Source organism: Schistocerca cancellata, chromosome 3, assembly GCF_023864275.1.
Source record: "Schistocerca cancellata isolate TAMUIC-IGC-003103 chromosome 3, iqSchCanc2.1, whole genome shotgun sequence".
Lineage (NCBI taxonomy): Eukaryota > Metazoa > Arthropoda > Insecta > Orthoptera > Acrididae > Schistocerca > Schistocerca cancellata.
The window spans coordinates 793,155,004-793,175,010 of record NC_064628.1 but is presented as its reverse complement, the minus strand read 5'-3'; the positions used below and the strand labels follow the sequence as shown (position 1 = coordinate 793,175,010).

General features: G+C 42.7%; 1 protein-coding gene across 1 annotated transcript in view; it reads right to left on the bottom strand.

Moving 5' to 3' along the window:
- The window catches only part of LOC126175846 (pre-rRNA-processing protein TSR1 homolog), a 96,088-nt gene that overhangs the window by 63,565 nt on the left and 12,516 nt on the right, over positions 1 to 20,007 (bottom strand). The window contains exons 2-3 of the mRNA XM_049922853.1: positions 9,331 to 9,604; positions 71 to 296 (exon numbers count right to left, since the gene is read on the bottom strand). Of these exons, the coding sequence (XP_049778810.1) occupies positions 71 to 296; positions 9,331 to 9,604 (500 nt within the window). The remainder of the gene's footprint in view (positions 1 to 70; positions 297 to 9,330; positions 9,605 to 20,007) is intronic.

Genomic DNA, 20,007 nt, shown 5'->3' with positions numbered 1-20,007 from the left:
AAAAACAAGTTTATGTATTGATTTCATCACCATTTCTATGAAAATTATTCAGTACAGTATCAGTAAATACCTTAATTGGTACAGTGTCTAGATGTGTTACAGCAACAACTGGTGTGGGCAATCCTTGAGCCATTGCAGCCGTGAGTAGTACTTCTCCTGTTGTATCTAAGCCTTCAGCTTCATCAGCTGATAGGAGAAACAATACTGTGTCTGATACTTTCAAGGCATCCAATACACCATACAAGTCACCATGTCTTGGGCATACTATAGTAAACCGCTGTTTCAGTCGAGGAATGCTAGAGACAGGACAAAAACAATACAATTACTTTTTTATGTATGTCACTTGAACTTTTCTGGCAGCAGTGACAATAACTGTACATTATTCTGGGACAAAAAGGTGTATATAGCTGCAACACTTGATACAAGATGTAGATACTGACATAAAACACTTAAATAACTATTAAAAGAAAAAAATATGAATATTTGCTGGGCATCAAGAGGTGGCAGGAAATACTGCTAGTGCCACAACCATCTACATAAATAAAACTGAGATAAGCTATTGCCTTTATTGAGGACTCATTTCAGTATTCAGGATGCAAAATGAAAGAAGGAAAAACAGAGTTTCATATTCTGTCGACAAGGCCATTAGAGAGTGAGGACAAGCTCAGGTTTGGCAAAGATGGAGAACAACTTCATCCATGTCCTGTCAAGGGAGCCCATCTCACCATTCAACATTAAAACATTTATGACAATCATGGTAAACCTCTCGATACTTGGCTGGAGATTTGAACAGTCCTCATCTGAATGAAAGTCTGAGTGCCTTCAACATCACACCACCTAACTTGGTCATGTAACGCAGTTTGACAAAACTGTGGGGAGAAAATGCTACCTAAATCAGGCTTCAAACATATTACGGAAAAATTTTAGGGTAATCACAATATTACCTTAAGGTAACATTGTATTTGGGAAAATTTACAGCCACTATCATCACAAGAAGTGGAATGAAGCTGTTTCATGTAACTTGAGATGTCATCTAGACAGATATCTATAAATGGAGCATGTTTATTGGAATCTGTGGCGGAGAGAGACACTGGCAAGATACAGGTCTGGACAAAAATGTAGAACCACCATAAACACAACATATTAACATGCCTAATATGGCATAGGAAAAACATTGGCATTCAAAACAACTCCCAGTCATCTTGGAACGGATAAATACAGATCCTATATGTAAAAGGTGATTATTCAAGTTTTTGACAGGTGATCACATTAATGTGATTGGACAGTGCATGTTCCCTCTGAGAAAGGTGAAAGAAGATCGTCATGCAATTGTGGATTGTTTTATGGTATGTAGCTTGTTCATAATGGCCACAGTGAGCCATTTCTTGTTCCAATCCTCCCAAAGCTAGACATTAATTTGTAGCAATTTCAGTTAATAAGGAATGTGGATAGTGATCAGTCACCCCTCTCTCCAATGTAGACCACAAAAGCTCAACAATACTGATACCTGGTGACTGGCGGCCAGAGGAGATGCAAAAATTCATCCTTGTGCTCACAAAACCAGTCCTGGACAATGCAAGCTATGTGGACAAGGGCCATATCTTGGATAGCAGCATTGCCACTGGAGAGAAAATATTGTACTATGGGATGGATATTATCAGCCAAAATGACCACATAATCCTTGGCGGTAATGTATCTTCAGAGTATCCATGGGACACATGGAATACCACAATATGGCCGCCAAAATCATCAACCAATTCCCACCGTGGTTCACTCCTGGGGCAAACGTGGCCAGAGGCTGGAAACAGTGTGCAATAAGACTCATCCAAACAAATTACTTTCCTCCATTGCTCCACAGACCAGATTTAAAGGCTTTCAGAAGCATGTTTTCCAGTTACGGTCATTTGCACTACTGACGAGTCCTTTTGGGATTCCAACTCAATTTGCAAACCCCTGCTTAATAATCTCTCTTTATTTTCTGATGTTGAAGGTGTCTGTGAGTGTGACATTCAGTTCTGCAGTGACTTTGGCAGCTGTTGTCCTCTTTATTTTTTTTTGTAACAATGCTCTTCAATAACTGTCTGTCACAATTGCTCAACACACAAATTCGTCCATGTTGTGACATAGAAGATGATTATCTTTTCCACTTTCTTGGTACGCGATATAAATCTTCAATATGGTGTCTCTTGAAACTCCAAACACATTAGCTACTTTGGTTATGGAAGCACCTACCATGTGAGCACTAACAAATTACCCACATTTTAAGTCACATAGCTCTGACATAATATACTCATAACTACACATGACACTGTTCTGACCGTGCCTAACTCTTGCAACTTACTGAGGACATTGCATAGCTACCATTCATGATCAAATATAACAGCACAATCTGCAGGCTGGGCTAGCATCTACATTTGTGTTCAAGCATACATTTCTCATGGTGTTTCCGAATTTGTCTCCAATCCCTGTAACTTCCATTAACCAAAACGGAAACACACTTGATATCATGCATTACCTCAATAACACACCTGTACAGTGTCACTTTCAAGAAAAACATTGGTTTGGATTTGTCAGACTATTGCACAATGTGGCCCCAGTCTCAGGATAACAACTGAACAAACAGCAAAGGATACTAAGCTAAGTGACAACTGCCAGTCACTAAGCACACATTATAATTTAGATAAAATATAACTTTTAAACAACTATACTCTCAGTTCAAAATAATTTGGTTCCATAGCTTGCACGTGTTGTTTATGATCACCATACCCTTCAAAGTGTTCATTTCATGAGATAGTTGACACGTAATTAGTGATGAAGCTTACCCACATGATACAAGAATAAACACTGTTTTCTCAACTGCTACTATATGAGTAATTGTTTACTGAGATATCTGTCTGGCTCTCTATAGCTTGAATGACTCATTTTCTCATATGTTTCTACTCTACAGTGGTAAATTTCTTCAAATTAGGTTGATGCCTGTTAAAAACCCTTTCTCTCTATATTTGTTCAGCTTTCCTGGCACTACATCCTGTTGCACAATGCAGTAGCATATGTAAATACTTGCATGTCTAAAAGTTCATTTCATGAGCAAAATGCTCCATCTATTACTATATGTTAAAGGTGTTGAACTCCACCATGGGCACATAAAATTCATCATGTACCTATTTTCAAGGAGGAACCACCAGTATTGATGTGGCAAGAAGTTATTTGCTATAGAACATGAGCACTTTGTAAACAAATAGCCCACATGCCCCACTCATAATACCAAAAATACTCATTTGTGACCATATGTTTCTTACAGCTATAAGGTCACTATTAGCTGTATGATGTAACTCTATAGGTTTAGGATATCCTTTATACAGATTTCATCTTTGCACTGGTTGTATTATTATTAGTTGTTGTTATTTAAAGTAATTATAAGCATCAATAACAAATTGATTAAAATTTCAGTAACACCAGTCGATATAGCAATATCGTGGCCCTCTAAAAGTCAGTACTGGTTTTTTTGTGTCTATAATTGTAGCATTAGGAGAAAAGCATCAGAGTAGCTTTATACTTTGATTTACATATAAGTATCCCATATAATTAAACCAAAAGTATTTGTAGTGAGATATTTTTTTCTCTGTAAGTTATTCCTAAAGCTTAAAACATGGTAGTCAGCTGGAAGAAATTTGTGTACACAGTACATGAGGCAGAGTCTCACCATACAAAACCACAATTTCTGCACTATTATGCTTGACATGCAGGATTTGATAGTGTTTTAAAGCAGTAAAATGTACCCCTGACAATCACTAGGTCATTGTGACATACTTTCATGTCTCCAGCAATGTCTAGCAGTTATGAAGTGTACTGGAACGAATTTTTCATCATGTCTTTACTTTGTCTACAGATGTAATGTTTACAGGAGATGCATCAGTGCATTCATGGGGAACTCATTTATATAGCTTCTTGGTGTCTTAGGAATGTGTAATAACACACTTAATTGTATTAACAGTAAAATTTAATCGAGAATACTATTTAATAATGTAACAGAATTGTTCACCTGTGATTCCTTTCACGATGGGAAATATTTCAGACACATAGCTACCTTATTCTGATCACAGGTGGTTTTATCCTTGGGTCTTAGTGACCTGTCCTTCCTTTTTAATCTTCCCCACTCTGTTGTTCTCTCCTTCCCTAACAGTTCCAAAAGTAGGATAGTGTTGTGTACTTTAATTTTTATGTATTTTTATTAACTATCATACTCACACGGTCACCTCTATCTCTCCTGAGTTACTTGAACCATTACTGCTCACAGACTGTTGTTGTCAATGGAAGCTAATGTACATACACTCCGTTCACTTAAGAAATATACCTAATCATACACAGTTCAGTCACATAAATGTGACCGCCGCCTATGTTTGACAACAACATGCAATAACCACTCACAGACAGCTGCTGGCAGTCCTAGCAGTGAAGGGTACATAAAATGTGTTGGGGTATGTGTTGGGGTATGTGGAAAAAAGTAAAGTCATTGTTGTAATGTGGAATTGGAGTGATTTATTTGACGTCCAAAAGGGCATATTATTGGCTTCGGGCCAAGGGTGAAAAAATTTCCAAAAGAGGTGAGTTTGTAAGCTAATCACATGCCACCGTGGTTGAAGTATATGGTGCATGGCAAAATGGCATTATCCAAAACTGGCTATGAGGCAACTGCTGTGCACAACCGTGCATAGGTGACACGGGGAAACAACAGCTGCAGTGATGTGAACAGGCAGACAGACATGCGACTGTTGAGCAACTGACTGCCCAGGTGAGTTTGTAAGCTAATCACATGCCACTGTGGTTGAAGTTTATCGTGCATGGCAAAATGGCATTACCCAAAACTGGCTACGAGGCAACTGCTGTGCACAACCATGCATAGGTGACACGGGGAAACAACAGCTGCAGTGATGTGAACAGGCAAACAGACATACGACTGTTGAGCAACTGACTGCCCAGACAAACCAAGGGGATACCAACAGTCTCTTCTCCTCAATGACTACTCAGCGAATGTTGCTACGTACAGGCCTCCACAGCAGGCACCTGGTTCATGCACCCACGCTGACTGCTGTTCACTGCCGATGAAGGCTGGTATTTGCATGCCAGTACCACAACTGGACATCTACTGAGTGGTTGGGTTGGAGTTGACTTGAGGGAACAGACCAAACAGCAAGGTCATTGGTCTCATCGGATTAGGGAAGGATGGGGAAGGGAGCTGGCCATGCCCAAAGGAACCAGCATTTGCCAGAAGCGATTTAGTGAAATCAAGGAAAACCTAAATCAGGATGGCGGAACATGGGATTGAACCGTCGTCCTCCCAAATGTGAGTCCAGTGTGCTAACCACTGCGTCACCTCACTCGGTCCATTGAGTAGTGACACACCTTTTCAGGCGAATCACAGTTTACAAGGTCTGTTCAAAAAATTCCAGAACATTCATAGTTTCGCACCAATGATGTGTTGGAGCGAAATGCAGCTGGCATCCATGCGCACACACCTGTGTTTAACATGAAACTGCCAGAAGTTTCATTGTTTTATGTCTATATAATGTAAATGTACAGTTAAAAAATTCTACTCACCAAGCGGTGGCTGAAAACACACACATAAAATAAGGTTATATCAGGCAAGCTTTTAGAGCGAGTGGCTCCTTCTTCAGGCATAAAGACTGAATGGGAAGGAAGAGGGGTGCAAGAAAATGACTAGTGAGGTCTAGGAAAAGGAGTAGATTTCAGAAAAGTCGCCCAGAACCACACAACAGGGAGACTTTCGGACAAGACGAGAAGGAAAGACTGATTGTTGGGGACTGCACTGGACGAGATTTGAAAACTTGAGAGCTTAAGCGTGGGAGACAGGTTAATACGCAGAGGACAGAGATTACTGCTAAAACATTGTGTACGAGTTAATAAGAGTGAAAAGCTGAGTCCATTGTACATAACAGTGTTGGGAGGGGGGGAGGGGGGGAGGAAGGGAGGGAGAGGGAGAGGGAGAGGGAGAGGGAGAGGGAGAGGGAGAGGGAGAGGGAGAGGGAGAGGGAGAGGGAGAGGGAGAGGGAGAGGGAGAGGGAGAGGGAGAGGGAGAGGGAGAGGGAGAGGGAGAGGGAGAGGGAGAGGGAGAGGGAGAGGGAGAGGGAGAGGGAGAGGGAGAGGGAGAGGGAGAGGGAGAGGGAGAGGGAGAGGGAGAGGGAGAGGGAGAGGGAGAGGGAGAGGGAGAGGGAGAGGGAGAGGGAGAGGGAGAGGGAGAGGGAGAGGGAGAGGGAGAGGGAGAGGGAGAGGGAGAGGGAGAGGGAGAGGGAGAGGGGGAGAGAGAGAGAGAGATGTAGAAAACTAAAACAGAGTGAAGAAAGACGTAGTTAAGTAGTTAATGTAAAGAAATCTTGAGACCAAAGAAATTAATGTAAATTAAGGCCAGGTGGGTGGCAAGAACCAAGAACATGTTGTAGCGTTTAGTTCCCACCAGTGAAGTTCTAAGAACTGGGGGAAGAATCCAGATGGTGCGTGTGGTGAAAACAGGTACCGAGGTCATGATTGTTATGTTGGAGAGCATGTTCTGCAACAGGATATTGTGTGTTGCCAGCATACACCCTCTGCCTATGCCCATTCATCCTAACTCATTTTGATGTAAATGGCCAAATAGTGTTTACATAACAGATGGTATACGACATGTGTCCTTTCACAAGCGGCTCTCTCTTTGTTAGTATACATTTTGCCAGTCACAGGATTCATACAGTTGGTAGTAGGAGAGTGCACAGAGCAACTCTTGCAGTGTGGGGACGGTCTCAGTGGGAGATGAGTGCAAAAGGAGCATAGCATCTGACAAGAATATTGCGGAGAGTGGGAGGTGACAAAAAGCTATTCTAGCTGGGGTGGGCAAAATATCAGACAGAATGGATCTCATTTCAGGACACGATTTTAGAAAGTAATGGCCTTGTTGGAGTAACTGGCCAGGATAATACTGAGCGACCAGTGATGTGCTCCGAAGTTGTTTTTGGGAGGGGTCAACAACACCAGGAGTGAATGTGATGGCCAGCAAAATCTTCCTTCTGAACTAGGCTGATAGGGTAATTATATCCAGTGAAGGCTGAGATGAAAATAGTGGTGTACTGCTGTAAAGAGTCATCATCCGAACAAATATGTTTGCCTCAAATGCCAAGGCTGTATGGGAGGGAATGCTCGACATGAAAAGGACATGTGTTCTGGCATCACTTGGTGAGTGGATTTTTATCCATTCAATTAAATTATACTGACAAAGATTGATTGTTTTCACTGTCGTATGTCTGTTAGTTATTGTTCAGTGCTGTGTTGAGTAGAACATTGTGTCACACAATTTGTGAATTACGAGATGGCAGAGTTAGAGGAGCAATGTGTCTGCATTAAATTTTGCATGAAACTCAAGGAAACCTTCACAGAGACACACCGAATGCTGCAGGAAGCCAACAGTGATGAGTGTTAAAGGCATACTTGGTGTTACAAATTGTTCACACGGGTTAAAAATGACTGGATGCAAGTTAACAGATGAATCCTTGTTCAGGACACCTCTCGAAGTCTACTGACAACGCTCATGTCGGAAACATCAACAAATTTGTGCACGTCAATGAAATACTGGCTGTCCAAGCGATTGCAGAAGAATGTAACATTTCAGTTGGATCACGTCATGAAATCCTGACACAGCATCTTGGAATGCATCATGTTGCTGCCAAGTTCATCCCATGGCTCGCCACATAGACCTTTGCCTTGTGATCTGTGAAGAGCTTTTGGATCACACAAATGAGAACGAGATGTTCCTTAAGAGAATCATAACTGGTGATGAGACATGGGTCTAAGGTTATGACGTACAGACCAAGGTTCAATCTCCACACTGGATCGGGGAAGGTTCTCCAAGACATAATAGAAAAAAAAAGCTTGTCAGGTCAGGTCAAATGCCAATGCCGTGCTGCTAATTTTCTTTGCCTTTGAAGGATTAGTTCATCATGAATTTGTGCCACTGGGACAAACTGTCAGTTGATGGTACTATTGGGACATGTTCCAATGGTTGCAAGAAAATGTGAGAAGGAAACTGCCTGAAATGTGAAGAGACAATTCATGGCTTTTGCATCAGGATAAGGCACTCGCACACTCATCCCTGTTGGTGCACAACTATTGCAAAAAAACAAAATCACTGTGCTGCCTCATTCTTCATACGTGCCAGACGTCACCCTTGTAGACTTCTTTTTTATTTCCAAAGTAGAAAACTCCGTTGAAAGGACAAAGATTTGCAATGATAGATGAGATAAAAGAAAATCTCCAGATGGAACTTTGCACCAGCCAGCAAGAGGAGTACCAAGACTGCTTCCAGAAATGGAAATGGCGTTGGGGAGTGTTGTATCAATTGCGGAGGAGACTATTTCAAAGGACACCATGCACAATAAGTGAATAGTAAGAGGAGAAAAGTTTTGTGGAAAAAGTTCTGGAATTTTCTGAATAGACCTCCTATGCTCCATCAGGCAGATGGCTGTGGGTGTGTACAGTGTGAAATGTCTAAAAGCAAACACCCTGTGTGCATGAGGGTTTGGGGAATGCTCAATGGATCAACACAACTATGAATCTATCTTTGGGGACTATGTCCTTTTGTTTTTCCTCTGCACGATGGTATCTACCAGCAAGACAATGCGACATGTCACACAGCTTGCAGTGTATTTGTGTGGTTTGAAAAGTACCGGGCTAGGTTTACCATACTCCCCTAGCCACCGAACTCCCCGAATTTAAACCCAACTGAGAATCTGTGGAGCCCCCTCGATCAGACTGTTCACTGCCATGGATCCTCAACTGTGAAACCTTGCACAGCTGGCCACAGCACTGGAGTCGGCATGGCTACACATCCCCTGTCCCGGTACCTACCAGAACCTCACTGAGTCTCTTCCTGCAAGTCCCGCAATGGTCCGCACTCCCAAAGTCTTTCGACAGGTGGTCACATTAATGTCACTGGACAGTGTACTTTCCTGAACGAGTATTGTGTAGTTGGATCCTTTACCAAAACAAATGCATGTGGGTGACACCATAAACATGCTTGCTTATCTCTGGTGCATTATGGTGTTCTTAAAATAATTATAAATAACAATGGAATCTATATCTCACTATGTAATCAAATCTGAAGAATTTAACAAAAAGTGGTTAACCTAACAAACGACAACTGTAGAAAGAATTGGAATGAGGATATACTCAATCTGACGGTCATTGTGCTATTCTGTTTCTGATCAAGTCTTATCAGACCAATTTATACACATGCACACACACTTATATTAACTACTTAAAAGATCTATGCAACATAAAACCAACCTTATATGAACATTGCCTGTGGAACTGTTGTTGATCACAGCATCAGAATCAGCTTGCTTAAGAAGCTCAAGCACACCTAATGGATCAATTTTTTCTGATAAAGGCACGACTGATAGTAGGAGAGGGTGATTATTGCCGACACCAGATGAAAAACGTTTTTTAAGAAGCATTTCTTCGCGTTTCTTTTGCCGTAATTGCATGGCTTGATTGCGTCTTTCTTCTCTGTGCAATTCGCGTGAAGCTTTTTTAGTGGTTGCTTTTGCAGAGACACGTCCTGTAAATATACAGAATTGCACACAGTTTAAATGGCAGTATTTATTTTAAAAAAATGAGAGGATGACTACTGATACTGAAATTTTCCCATTTATGGTAAATTAAACAAATGCACATTTTTATCATGTCACATATTTAACAACTCCTATTATTGAAACAAATGGTGAAGAAAACCACTACATAAGTATCAGAGTGCACAAAAAAACACAAATATGGGAGGCCCTTTAAAATGTGGTGTATTTGAAACCAGGAGTCCACCTCCACCCCCTCCCCCTCCCCCCCCCCCCTCCCCGAGTAGAGGGGAGGAAAAAAAAGTACTGTGATGACTTGTGTGGCACATTATTTCTACATAAATGAAAGCTACATCATTGTAATGAAACACGTGACAGAGAGACCATAAAAAAATCTTCACATTTTAGTATTTTTGCGGTTAAGTATTTCACATAAGTACAACATAACTGATAGCCAAATCAGAGCCAGGAAATAATTATAAGAAAATTGAAATAAAAAAAAAAAATGCAGTTGTGTCAAGCATGTTTCATTTAATGATGCAAGTAGTGAAATGGAGATAATTTACCATGAACAAACTATTGAGACTAGGCATGGAAAGATGGAAATGTGACAAATATCTTAGAAACAACAAACAATACTAAAATGAAAAAGAACACTTTATATCATTTCCAACAGGTATTATGCCCACATTCCCTGAAACTTCAGAAACCTTGAAAGTCAGAAATTTTGGATACCTCATAGGCCGATGAGACTACAATAGAAGTGAGAATGTGCACTAACTGTAAAAAGAGCACCATTAGCTATGGCAAAATGTGTTCTGCCAGTTGAGACAACAAAAGAAATTAGAGGAAGATGAATGAGATAGTAAAAAGCTGTACTGCCTTAGAGACCACGGCTTCTGGTCTACATCTATATCTGTACTCTACAAGCCATGGTGAAGTGCATGAGACAGGGTTTGTCCCACTGTACCAGTTATTTGGGTTCCTTCCTGTTTCATTCACAGATGGAGTGTGGAAAGAATAGTTGTTTAACTGACTGTGTGTGCTGTAATTAGTATAATCTTGTCCTTGTGATCCATATGTGAGCAATACATAGAAGGTTGTAGTATATTCCTAGAGTCATCAATTAAAGCCAGTTCTGGAAATTTTGTAAGTAGACTTTCTCGGGATAGTTTACACCTATCTTTAAGAGTCTGCCAGTTCATTTTCTTCAGAATCACTGCGACTTTCTCTCATGGATCAAATAAACCTGTGAAAATTTGTACTGCCCTTCACTGCATGTGTTCAGTAATCCCAGTTAGTCCTAATTGGGGTGGGTCCCACACCCCTGAGCAATATTCTACAATGGGTCACATGAGTTCAACCCATTTTACATACAACTGAACCTATGTGGTCTTTCAACTTCATGTATTTGTGATTAGGCCGATTCAGACACCCCCCCCCCCCCACCCCTTTTTTTGTGACAGTTTCACATTTCTGATCATTTAAAGCAAGTTCTCAATCTTTGCACCACTTTGAATTCTTATCAAGATCTGAATCAATATTTATGCAACTTTTTTTGGACAGTAATCCATTAGAGATAACTGCATCAATTGCAAAAACATCAGGGGTTCCTATTAATATTGTCCACAAGGTCATTAATATACAACATGACAATATGAACAGCATGGGTCACACCTGAAGTTACTTCTACATCTGACAACGACTTTCCAACTAAGATAACCTTTGTGTCCTCCCTGCAAAAAAAATCCTCAACCCACTCACAAATTTTGACTGATACGCCATATGGTAGTACTTCTGACAATAAGTGTGGATATGGTATTGAGTTAAAATGCTTTTTGGATATAAAGACATAATGCATCTACCTGACTGCCTTGATCCAAAGTTTTCATTATGTCATGATCACTTCTACCATTATTCTTGTAAATGGGTGTGACATGAGAGAGACCTACAACAGATTATGGTTGGAAGAGGAACTAATTCATCTGCAAATTCACTATAGAATCTGACAGATTTTCACTGGGCCCCAACCTTTGTTCAATTTTAATTAGTTTAGCTGTTTCTCAACAACACTGAAGACGAATACTTATTTCATTCATTTTTCCAGTTTATAAGGATGAAATTGGGACAATTCTGAAAGATTTTCCTTTTTAAAGGAACGTTTGAAAATAGAGTTCAGCATTTACCCTAAGATGAAGGAAATTTTAAAACAGTTAACAGAATTGTCAATGTTTATTACTATAAATTATGAATAAAGGTTTGATATGTATTAAGGTAAACACAGAGAACTCAGTTATTGTTAGTGACTTCGTTGTTAAAAATATTTACTATGGTTATTTATTTATTTATTTGTATGGTTCACATGCAGCTTAAAATTACAAATATACGACATTAGTAATATTATGGTTGGTTGGTTTAAAAGGGGGGAAAGGGACCAAACTGCAAGATGATCGGTCCCTTGTTCCCAGTAAAACAATTTCCAGAGGGAAAGAAGAAAACAAAGAACACGTACAGCACAATAACAGCAGAAAGGAAGCACCAGAAGAATGACAGAAGGACAACAAACACTACAATGGACAAAACAGGACAAGAAAATTACAGAGAGATGGAAGACATAGGGAGAACTGACTAAAAACAAGAAAGCAGATTAACATGGCTGGCTGACCACGGGAATAAAAAAGGAGAAGCCAGTCACTCTGCAACACATTAAAACTTAAACCCTAAAAGCCCTAGGGCAGAGGACACAGAGGGACAAAGGACATGCGCTAAAACTCAGATCAAATGATAAAACCCACCCTCACAAATAAAATGTAAAACTAAAGCTACTGTTGAGGCGCTGTCAACCAACAATGAAGGTAGGGTGCTGGGAAAGTTAAAAATCTGTTACAGAGCGTCTAAAAGTGGGCAGTCCAGCAAGAGGTGGACGACTGTCATTTGGGAGCCACAGTGACACTGAGGTGAGTCCTTGTGACGGAGGAGGTAACCATGTGTGAGCCACGTATGGCCAATGCGGAGCCAACAAAGGACAACTGATTCCCTGTGTGAAGCCTGCAGGGAAGACTTCCACACATTCACAGTCTCCTTAATGACACACAATTTGTTGTGCATACTGTTACGCCACTCCATCTCCCAAAGCCGAAAAACCTTGCGGCGTAAGACAGAACGCAGGTCATTTATGGAGATGCCCATCTCCAGGAGCAGTTTCCGCGTAGCCTGCTGGGCCAGACTGTCAGCAAGTTCACTGCCAGGGATTCCGACGTGTCCTAGGGTCCACACAAACACCACTGAACAACTGGACCATTCCAGGGCAGAGATGGACTCCCAAATATTTGCTACCAAACGATGGTGAGGGTAGCACTGGTCAATACCTTGTAAGCTGCTCAGGGTGTCAGAACAGAGAATAAACGACTCAGCAGAAAAGGAACAGACATACTGAAGTGCACGAGATATGGCCACAAGCTCTGCAGTGGACACACTGCAGTCAGCGGACAAGGAATGCTGTTCAATATGGCCTCTGTGGACGTAGGCGAAGCCAACATTACCATCAGTCATCGAGCTGTTGGTGTAAACAACTTCAGAGCTCCAGAACATGTCAAGAATCAGGAGGAGGTGACAGCCGAGTGCTGTGGGGATAATGGAGTCCTTCAGGCCATGCAAAAGGTCCAGGCAAAGCTTCGTCCAGTGTACACCATGGAGGTATATGGGAATGGACCTCAAGTAGAAGTTCTAAAGGGAAGAACTCCAGTTCGGAGAAAAGGGATTGCACACAAACCACAATCATGAGCCCTGACCTGGGCTGCCGATGCGGGAGATGAACGGTCGCGGGTGGGAAAAGGAGATGGTAATTTGGATGCTCAGGTGAAGTACAAATGTGTGTAACATAACTGGAAAGCAGTTGTGCATGTTGGATCCGCAATGGAGAGACTCCGGCCTCCACCAGGACACTGGTCACTGGACTTGTTCTAAAAGCTCCCGTCCCTAGGTGAACACCACAGTGGTGCACTGGGTCGAGTAAACTTAACACTGAGGACGCCGCTGGACCATAAACCAGACTACCATAGTCAAGGTGGGATTGAACAAGGGCTCTGTAGAACCGCAGCAGCAAGAGCGATCTGCACCTCAATTGCTGTTCCTCAGGCAGCAGAGAGCACTGAGGTGCTGCCAGCACTCCCGCTTAAGCTGATGAAGGTGAGGTAGCCAAGTCAATCTGGCATTGAAAAACAGTCCTAAGAATCAATACGTCTCCAGTACAGTGAGTGGATCATCATTAAGATAAAGTTCAGGTTCCGGATGAATGGTATGATGCCGACAGAAGTGCACGACACACGACTTCACAGCTGAAAACTAGAAGCTGTGGGCTAGAGCCCATGACTGTGCCTTGTGAATAGCTCCCTGTAGGCGCCGCACTGCAACAGCAGCATTGGAGGAGCAATATGAAATGCAGAAGTCATCTGCATACAGAGAAGGGGAGATGCTCTTTGATTGCCTCAGCGACTTCCGGTGACCACCGGGGCTCTCTTTCACAGGGGGCATCCTAGAGAACAAGGGATCGCTTTTTCCGCCACAGAAATTATTGTTGTATTGACCTGCTCAATCACAACATCAATGGCACCATGTGGGGGAGATTCAAAGATGACAGCAGAGGTGAAGGCTACCCAGTCTGCCTTGTTTAAAGCCCATCTGGGTAGGCGTCCATGGGCATGACGCCAGAGGAGTGACAGGAAGGTGGGGAAGCGGTCACTGCCATACACGCCATCATGTGTTCTCCAGTGGATAGACGGGAAGAGTCTTGGGCTGCAAAACGATAAATCAGTGGCTGAGTAACTACCATGAGCCACACTGAAATGTGTGGCAGCCCTAGTATTTAAGAGGCAGAGGTTGAGTTGGGATGTCAGTAAATTTTCGAAATCTCTGCCATGGCCAGTAAGCATGGTGCTAAACCACAAGAGGTTATGGCTGTTAAAATCTCCCAAAAGTAGGAAAGGTTTATGGAGTTGATCAATCAGTGCAGCCAATATGTTCAGGGGTACCGCACCATCTGGAGGGAGATATATGTTGTAGTCCGTTATTTCCTGCGTCGTCCATATCCTGTCAGCCACAGCGTCAAGAGGCACCTAACACTTTATTGTAGTTGCTACGGTTCTTGTAACATGCCCTGTAGCTGCGAAGGGCAGGGGTCTGCATTGCCGGGAACCAGCTTTCCTGAAGGACAATGCAGAAAGCAGGTGTAAAGCTTAACAGATGCCGTAGCTCAGCCAGGTGGAGGAAAATACTGCCACAAATCCACTGGAGGATGACGTGATCATGAGACTGGGAAGGCATGAAATACTCAATGAGGCAGTCTACGCCTCGGAGTCAACTGCTATCACTGACTTATTTCCTGAACAGGCTATGTCAACTGTGTCTGAGGGTATGGCGAGATCTAGGTCCTCAGTGGATGTCACAATCTTCATCTCATCCTCAGACGCAGAGCTTTTAGGCAGCTGTGGTGAAGGTGCCACCGCAATTCCCTTGGTCTTGGGGGGTCTTCTTTCTGGATTTCTCTCGTTGATCTTTGGGTTTCTCTGGCTGGGAGGACTTCACTGATTCAGTCTCTGGGACTGAGTATGATCGTGAAGCCCTGTGACCAGCTGCTTTTGGGCTCTTCAGCCAGTGGCAGGTGTCATCTTTCTTACTAGCAGAAAACCGGGAAGGGAGAGACCCATTCCTAGAGAGAGGAGCTGAAGAAGACTTACACTTCTCTGGCTGGGAAGTGGGGACTGGCGCCCCGATGGTTGGGGTGACAGTGCTCCTGAGGGGTAGGTGGTGCGGGAGCATCAGGGAGGCAAAGACACCCCCCCCCCCCCCCCCCACAATTGTGTAGTCTTCCAGCTTTGAGAGCCAACTGGAACTTGTGGAACTGATGGGGCTACAACTGTTCTTGTAGTGGGCGGTGTTGCTCCCGGAGTAGGTGGTGCAGGAGCTACAGGGAGGGAAATGCCCCCCACAATCAAGGGGGCAGGTGTATTCTTCCAGTTCTGAGGGGTGACTGGGGTTGGCAGAGCTGATGGTGCCAGAATTGTTGTAGCAGCAGTGTAAGATGATGTCATACGCACAGGATGCAGGCGTTCAAATTTTCTCTTAGTCTCAGTGTAGATCAGTCGGTCCAGAGTTTTGTACTCCATGACTTTCCTTTCTTTCTGGAGAATCCTGCAGTCTGGCAAGCAAGGCAAATGGTGCTCTCTGCAGTTGACACAGATGGGAGGTGGGGCACATGGAGTATTGGGATGGAATGGACGTCCACAATCTTGACATGTGATGCTGGAAGTACAGTGGAAAGGTATATGGCCAAACATCCAGCACTTAAAGCACCGCATTGGGGGAGGGATATATGGCTTGACATCACAGCGTTAGACTATCACCTTGGCCTTCTTGGGTAATGTGTCACCCTCTAAGGTCAAGATGAAGGCACTGGCAGCAACCTGATTATTCCTTGGACCCCGATGGACGCACCGGATGAAATGAATTCCTCGTCACTCTACGTTGGCGCGCAGCTCGTTGTCAGACTGCAAAAGAAGGTCCCTGTGGAAGATAATACTCTGGACCATATGAGGCGACGCAATCATCCACCAACTTGTCAAAAGCAAGTAATGCCTGTGACTGGGCAGAGGATGCCGTTTTTATCAAAATTGACCCTGACCACGTTTTGGACAAGCCCTCCAACTCCCCAAACTTGTCCTCTAAATGCTCTACAAAAAACTGAGGCTTCATCAAGATAAAGGAGTCCCCATCAGCTCTCATACTTACGAGGTACCGGGGCGAATAGGGTTCGCTGGCATCCTTAGCCTGGCATTTTTCACATGGTGAGGCCAGGGAGGGGAACGATTTAGGATCATACTTCCTTGCATTGTAATGAGACTTGGAACGCTTAGAGACTGCTGGCATTTGATCACCAGCAAGTGATGACGTGGTACGCTTCATCGTGTGTCATCCGCCCTGATGCAACCCACTCCGACCAGTGCCCCTCCCAACCAGTGCCACCTAGCCACAGCAAAGGCCACCTGGCACGATGGACATTGCCGGGAGTACCGATGCCCCACGGTGACAGGCATCTACTCCTTGACATACATAGTGAGTTAATGGCACAGGCACCAGCAGAGCGATTCCTGTGTAATCAGGGGGCTCCAACCAACAGGGTACATGGCAGCCCCACAACAGACTGGCTCCCATGCTGGATATGAGGTGCAAAGAATTCCATGTTCATCGTTGGCGCAGAAAACGACACTGCATGAGCGGGACTGCAATTCCACGACAAGAAAGTGGGCTAAAGATCTCTGTGCACGATGGACACGATGCACCATGTAAGGCACCCTTCCCCAATTGGCTCGCTCTTTGGGAAAAAGTTTGAAAAATGGAGGTCAAACCCTACAGGGGACCATCACTTAAAGGCCAAAAGGTGTGAGACTCCTTTCAGTCACCTCTTATGAAAGGCAGGAATACCTGGGGCCTATTCTAACCCTCGGGCCCACAGGGGGAGTAATACTATGTATAACAGGAATATGGAAATACAAAACTACATATAAAACTAACTAAATGTCAATATCTAGGTTCCTAATCCATATAAGAGTCGTATCATCATTTTTCACGAGGTTTCTCCAACTCCCTAGTAGGCATTCATTTCTAATGTGCTTGACTGACTGGTACAGAGCCCCACAGTCACAAACAGAAGACTCTGTAGCACCCCATTTGTAAAGAGAGTCTGCACATCTGTTCAATTTGACCCACTGTTGAGTTCTGTGCCAGCAGTACCACAGTTATACTTTCAAAATCACTCACTTGGCAGCACTATTTTCAAGATGTTTTTTATATGAAAGTGTAATCTTCAGGATTTTCAGTAAGTTGACAGCTCTGGTCCCACAGGTCTCTCACTCCAGTACTACTGGCATCTAGCCATTCTGCTTGTCGTAATGGTGGGTTTGTTCGAACGGACTCTATTTCATCATAAACTTGGTATGTTTTCCTGTATGGGTAATCTAGATTCTCCTGGAGCTTGCGGTATTCCTTAAGCAATGCCTCGTTTCTGCGGATTGCGGGTGGATAGATGTTACTCAGCAGAGGAAGCCAATAAATTGGTGTTGGTCAGACTGCCCCAGTTATTAACCACATAGTGTGGTTCAACTGGATGTCAAGTTGGTGTGGCAGCTGTTTAGCCACACCAGGGCACAATACTCAGCTGCTGAGAAGACCAGCGCAATGGATGATGTACGCAAGGTATCTGCTGAAGCTCCCCATGTCATTCCACACAATTTTTGAATAATATTGTTACGAGTTTTTATCTTGGCAGCACTATTTTCAAGATGTTTTTTGTATGAAAGTGTGTGGTCAAGGGTGACATCAAGGTATTTAGGGTACTTGTTATGGCAAAGAGTGTGTCCATTAAGTTTTAGTCTGACCTCCACATTAGCTTGCTTGTTTGTCAGATGGAATGTACATACTTCAGTTTCACTTGTGCTGGTTTATGTTGCACTTTCTAAAATAGGTGCTCACAACAGTCAGATCTTATGTGAGAAGTGTCTCCACTCATTCAAGATCCAAGCAACAGCAATATCGTCCACAGAGCAAAATTTTGTTGACCTGGTATTGGGGAGAACAGAGATATGTAGATTGAATAATGGAGGGTCTGAGACAGAGCGCTGTGGCAGACCATTACTTTAATTCCTCTCCTTGCTCACAATTTCTCCAAAGTAAACACAGAAATATCTATTGTTTATCATGGTGTTCATGAGAGTTACAGTTTTTTAGCATCGGATTGTTTTTAGTAATTTGTACATCATCCCTTCTCTCCAGACTGTGTCAAATGCCGCGGTTAGGTCTATGAATGTAACAGATGTTTTCATGTTTTCTTGGAAACCATCCTCCCTGAAAGTTGTTAGGACCAGTACCCGGTCACAGCAACTTCTGCGTGGCCCAAAACCTGCTTTCTCAGCTGGGATAAGTTCCAGAATAAATCTGCTAATTCTATTATAGATGAGCCTCTCTAAGAGTTTATAAGTACAGCTCAAAAGGGAAATTGGTCTGAAACTATGAGGGTGTCAGCTGGTTTCAAAATTGTCAGTATATTTCTTCTCTTTAGCTCGTTGGCAGTGATCCACTATCTAGGATGTTGGAGAAGAAGCGGACCAGCAATTTTTTCCTACCATTACCCATGTTTATCAGAAATTCCATCTGTATATTATCCAGACCAGGTGCTTTACCATGTTTAATTTGTTTCAAGGTCTCGTCCAATTCAGTCAGTGTCAATGGAGAAAATTCATTTGGGCACTGAGCTTTTAGAGACGTGAGCTGTTCTTTTATTCTGGAGGTATGTTGTTTGTCACAGAATGATGTAGATGTTGCAACTATATGGTCAGCGATTTGGTTGCCTGAAATACCAGGTTTCTGCCCAAATTTATTGGATGCTCCACCAAGGTTACGCAGAAGACTGCATGCCTTTCAACTTGAATCTCTGAAGTCAATTTACATTTTCTACCACCTCACACCATCATATTCTTTTAGCAGCAGCAAGACTTTGGAGGAGGTCATCTGCAATATCGCTGTCGCCAGTCGTTGTTATACTGTTCATAAAGTTGTTCACAATGCTAATTCCAGTCTGGTATTTATTCCTTTCTGTATCCATGAGGGATCAACTACTTAGCAGTAGTAATAACAGCCCCAATGAAGCAAGGGTAGTTTTTAGGACCTGATGAAATGAAACAGATATATTCATCTAGGTGGTTAGCAAAACTCAGCCAATGAGTCCTGTGGAAGTTCCATCTGGGTTGCGGTACAGATCTCGCAATGATAGGACATAATGTCAAAGCAAAATGAAGTGTTGAGTGCTATTGACATGGGATTTCAAATTGATTCCATATTTCTAAGTTTCCAAAAGGCTTTTGACACTGTACCACACAAGCAACTTGTAGTGAAATTGAATGCTTATGGAATATTGGATTCGTGATTTCCTGTCAGAGAGGTCATCGTTCGTAGTAACTGATGGACAGTCATCGAGTAAAACGGAACTGATTTCTGAGTTTTCCCAAGGTAGTGTTATAAACCCTCTGCTGTTCCTTATCTGTATAAACGATTTAGCAGACAATCTGAGCAGCTGTCTTACATTGTTTGCAAATGATGATTTCATTTATCGTTTAGTAATTTCATTAGAAGATGAAAACAAATTGCAAAATGATTTATAAAAGATATCTGAATGGTGCAAAAATTGGCAATTGACCCTAAATAATGAAAAGTGTGAGGTCATCCACATGAGTGCTAAAAGGAATCCATTAAATTTCAGTTACATAACTAATCATTCTAATCTAAAGGCCGTAAATTCAACTAAATACCTACGAATTACAATTACAAACAATTTAAATTGAAA